Source organism: Penicilliopsis zonata, assembly GCF_001890105.1.
Source record: "Penicilliopsis zonata CBS 506.65 unplaced genomic scaffold ASPZOscaffold_4, whole genome shotgun sequence".
In the NCBI taxonomy this organism is placed as follows: domain Eukaryota; kingdom Fungi; phylum Ascomycota; class Eurotiomycetes; order Eurotiales; family Aspergillaceae; genus Penicilliopsis; species Penicilliopsis zonata.
Genome location: NW_019208914.1, coordinates 1,571,044 through 1,574,746, shown reverse-complemented (window position 1 = coordinate 1,574,746; position 3,703 = coordinate 1,571,044). Strand labels below are relative to the sequence as shown.

The window sequence follows — 3,703 nt, the reverse complement described above, 5'->3', positions numbered from 1 at the left end:
GTGCTTACAGAAGACCATCCTGATCGACTAGCATCACAACGTGCGCTCGCCAGAGCATATCAAGCAAATGGACAAGTCAAGGAGGCAGTCAAACTACTAGGAGATGTTGTCACGATAGAAGCAGAAGTACTTGCAGAAGACCATCCTGACCGACTAGCATCACAATATGTGCTCGCCGTGGCATATCAAGACAATGGACAGGTCAAGGAAGCAATTGAACTGCTGGAGCACGTTGTCGCGATAGAAGCAAAAGTGCTAGCAGAAGACCATCCTTATCGACGGAGTGGTCCCTTGCTGCTTTCATCTATGAAGGAAAATTTGCTGCAGAGGTCAAAAACAGGACAGGCGTCTGTAGAGGTTCCGCAAGCGATGTCTCATAGCAACAACATGTTCATGGCGACATCAGACCAGTCATCACCGGATCAGGGGCCAGAAGCGAGCAGCACCTCAAGAAGAAGAGTTCTCGTAAATCGGATAAAGGGCATTTTCAGGAAGGACAGGTAGTGCTAGTCTGTTTTTCTGTAAGTAGGGTCCATGTTCAAACCGCGCTATAGTTATATATCTAACGCGTCGATGTGAGATCGAGTTTGTCACTTGCTCAACCAGTGCTCATTAGTGAGTCCTCGAAGCTGTCCGAGGCATGTCGGGTACATATACCCAACCGCGATATCTATCACCTTTTGTGGCTTGATAGTCTGTGCATACGGGGTATGTAATGGCCAAACCATATCACTCGGCACTCGTTGCCATTCATAGTTATGGAGTGATAGCTGTGGGCCTGCGTCTTGGTCAGTCACAATAACCGACAGAGGCTCGCGTCGACATCCCTGGAACAGGAGAGATTTTCGCTGCACCGTATTGTTGATAAGGCGAGGGCATGTATCGACGCTTCAAGTACGGAGTGGACAGGGCATCTGTGACCGAGAGTTAGAGGATTAAATTTTTCTGAGAAAACATAGCCACCAACACTGTCAATGAATGGGAGGAACTGACTCCGTACTTGGTACTTAGTACTAGTGCCCCGTGATAAATCTTGTGGTATGAGTATCAATAATCAGACACTAACGCCAAGCCACACGAGACGAATTTTATTAGCTCAAGGGTGCTTTTCTGCAGGGTCTGGATTCTGAAACATCCGGAACAGAAGGGTTTGAAGCTTGGGACGCAATCGCCGCGGGGTTGCGTCACGACCGACGGTACTAGCTGCCTGAGGCACAGCGATCGTGTTAATTATGAAGAGAATATCCAAAGTAAGTACTGGGTGAAATGTCTTAGTTTTACGTACCTTTAGTTACTCTAAGGCAATGCACGCAAGTGTCTATAGATTGAGGAATCCATCGTATCCAACTGGATTTTTGACAGAGAATCAAGTTTAATGCCGAGTTAATCCAATAGGCGATTGATGGAAAGTTTGGGACGGTTCCTGTTGATGGAGGGGTAGACGTGAAATTGACGTCAGCGAGAATAGATATAAGCAGAAGCTGAATTAGTGCTGAGATATATTAGCTCCAGCTACTCTGTATGTAGTATATTCATCAGCAAAAACGAAAAGCAGCATAATATTTGTACCTACCAACAGTGTACTCCGTACTCCGTACAGTTCCAGCATGGTACTGGCCCACAGAAGAGAACCACAGACCCACGGAACAAGCTGTCGCTGACAGTCACTCACTGCAGGCACCGATTCTCACCCGCCAATCGACGAGCTCGACCAGCTGCCCCAGCACTATTTCCGGCGGAGCAATCGCGGGAATCGTCCTCGGTACCATCGCCGGCACGCTGCTGGTTCTCTGGCTGATCCGACTGTGTATGCTGCCCGGGGCGACGGGAGGGTGGGAGCCCGACTACGGGCAACGCGGGGACCTGACGCGTTCTCGGGCGTCACATTCTCGTCCGAGAAGGGGATCAGTGGTGGAATATGTGGAAAAACCCAGTCGGAGTCGATCAAGACGGTATGGAGAGGAGGTGAGGAGGCCACAGCGAGTGTATCTTAGTTAGGGGAGGATTCGAGAGGATTCGAGAGGAGGAGGGGGGGAGAGTGGCGGTCAGGAGTAGGAGTAGCAGTAGGAGGTAGTATTCTAAAGTGACCATAAATACCTAGTGTGGTTAGTAGGATTAGATGTCTGAGTGGTAGTAAAACATTCAAGTAAGAGTATCTTCTAGTTTATAGTAGTAATAATTATGATGCTCTGTATATTCTATGGTATTACCACTTCCCTACTCCTATTACTGTCTTACAATGACTAGGACAGGGTATACTAGTAACTACCTACTACTGTCATAGATCAAAATAGAAACAAATCAATAGTCGACACGCTAAAAAGCTTCACTCCCAGTCTTACAAGGACTACTTGGCTAGTCAGCTACCTAGTTAGTAGGAGTTAGTTACTCCGTAGTGGTTACTATAGTAAATGAATACTATCACCGTGATCCGATCCTGTCGGACGAACCTTTCATCGCCCACTAGGCTCATAGTCGGTACGCCCCAAAGCTTCGCTTACCGACTGGTTTTGCTCTGATTGAGGTCAACTGGCCGAGTGAATAGTCCTCTGGGTGGATCAAACTCGAGGTATTATTATTTAGTATTCCCTCCGTATTCCTCCATGCTAGTTCATGGTACTAAGTACTAGTAGTACTCCGTAGTTCTATTCTCGAAGCCGGCCTTCCCGCGTTGACGTTACGGAGTAGACAATGCCCATTAATAAAATTGCGCTCTCCTCTGAAGAAGCTACCCAGTACCTACGGAGTACCTTAGAAGTTAGTAACTTAAATAGTACCAAGGTAGGGTCACGTGTACTCCGTACTCCGTATTCTGTCTTACTCTTCCTACTGAGGTCTGACCCATCTTCCTCCGTCTCCGTTCGCCTACAGCGTGGTCGTACAAAGGACTTCCCCAGTCTCCCTCTGTTATGCCTCGACGCAAGGGCCAAGCGGCACGTTAACCACCCCGTGTCATGTCAGTCAGTGGCAGTGGCAGTGGCAGTGGCAGTGGCAGTTATGGAGTGATGTCAGCCATCTCTCTTTTTTTTTTTTTTTTTGTTTTTTTTTTTCCGACAGTTCCCTCAGGAGTGAATTGGGTTTTAAAAAAAGTGCTGCTTTGCCTCCTATTCCGCGCTAACCAATTTTAGTCCCTGGAGCTAGTCGAGCCGACGTGACCCGCAACAGAAGAGGGTCTTTGCGACTTTGAGGAAAGGAACAGATGGAGTGTGTAGGGAGTATGTAGTGCCTAGTTAACTATAACTAACTACTGTGGACTATACAATGTGTAGTGAACTATGTAGTATGTAGTATATCTCCTGTTTCAGGATAATTAGCAGTCCACTTCATCTCGTCACAGGATTAATCCTTAATTATGATAGTCAAGCAGTCCGACTAATAATGACCCTTATCAGCCCTTTTCGCAGGCATTCGACGGCCAGTGGCCACTAGTCCCAACGCGGTATGGTTCCAGGGACCAGCAACATGCCGGCCTCTGCCCCTTACGCTGGGACCCAGCAGAGCCAACACCAAAACAGCAGCAGGCTTGGGGGGGACCGCGAGAGTGATTGGCAATTCCTGACTGGGCAGGCTCCCAGTAGGTTCCTTCCCTTTTACTCCATCCTGACTGACTCCGTTCTGACTCCGTACTAGCCTCTACCAGGTATTAATCACTCGCCCCCCCCCCTCAAAGGGCCAACCCTCTTCCCTCCTCCCTCCTTCCTCC

The 3,703-nt window shown here is 48.4% G+C and overlaps 3 protein-coding genes across 3 annotated transcripts in view; 2 read left to right on the top strand and 1 right to left on the bottom strand.

The window, feature by feature from the left end:
- Window positions 1–504, top strand: part of ASPZODRAFT_140947 (hypothetical protein) — a gene marked incomplete at both ends in the record, with an annotated part of 3,829 nt that extends 3,325 nt beyond the window's left edge. The window contains one exon of the mRNA XM_022724705.1: window positions 85–504. Coding sequence (XP_022583190.1) covers window positions 85–504 — 420 coding nt within the window. The remainder of the gene's footprint in view (window positions 1–84) is intronic.
- Window positions 505–1,164: 660 nt separating this feature from the next.
- Window positions 1,165–1,709, bottom strand: ASPZODRAFT_1655710 (hypothetical protein). Its single transcript, XM_022726717.1, has 3 exons — window positions 1,570–1,709; window positions 1,286–1,492; window positions 1,165–1,207 (listed from the first exon to the last, which is right to left on the bottom strand). The coding sequence occupies exons 1-3, from the start codon at window positions 1,607–1,609 to the stop codon at window positions 1,200–1,202; spliced, it is 255 nt and encodes an 84-aa protein (XP_022583189.1). The 5' UTR covers window positions 1,610–1,709; the 3' UTR covers window positions 1,165–1,199.
- A 570-nt stretch (window positions 1,710–2,279) lies between these two features.
- On the top strand, window positions 2,280–3,050 carry ASPZODRAFT_130785 (hypothetical protein). The gene is made up of 2 exons (XM_022722591.1): window positions 2,280–2,750; window positions 2,805–3,050. The coding sequence occupies exons 1-2, from the start codon at window positions 2,692–2,694 to the stop codon at window positions 3,004–3,006; spliced, it is 261 nt and encodes an 86-aa protein (XP_022583188.1). The 5' UTR covers window positions 2,280–2,691; the 3' UTR covers window positions 3,007–3,050.
- Window positions 3,051–3,703: the final 653 nt, after the last annotated feature.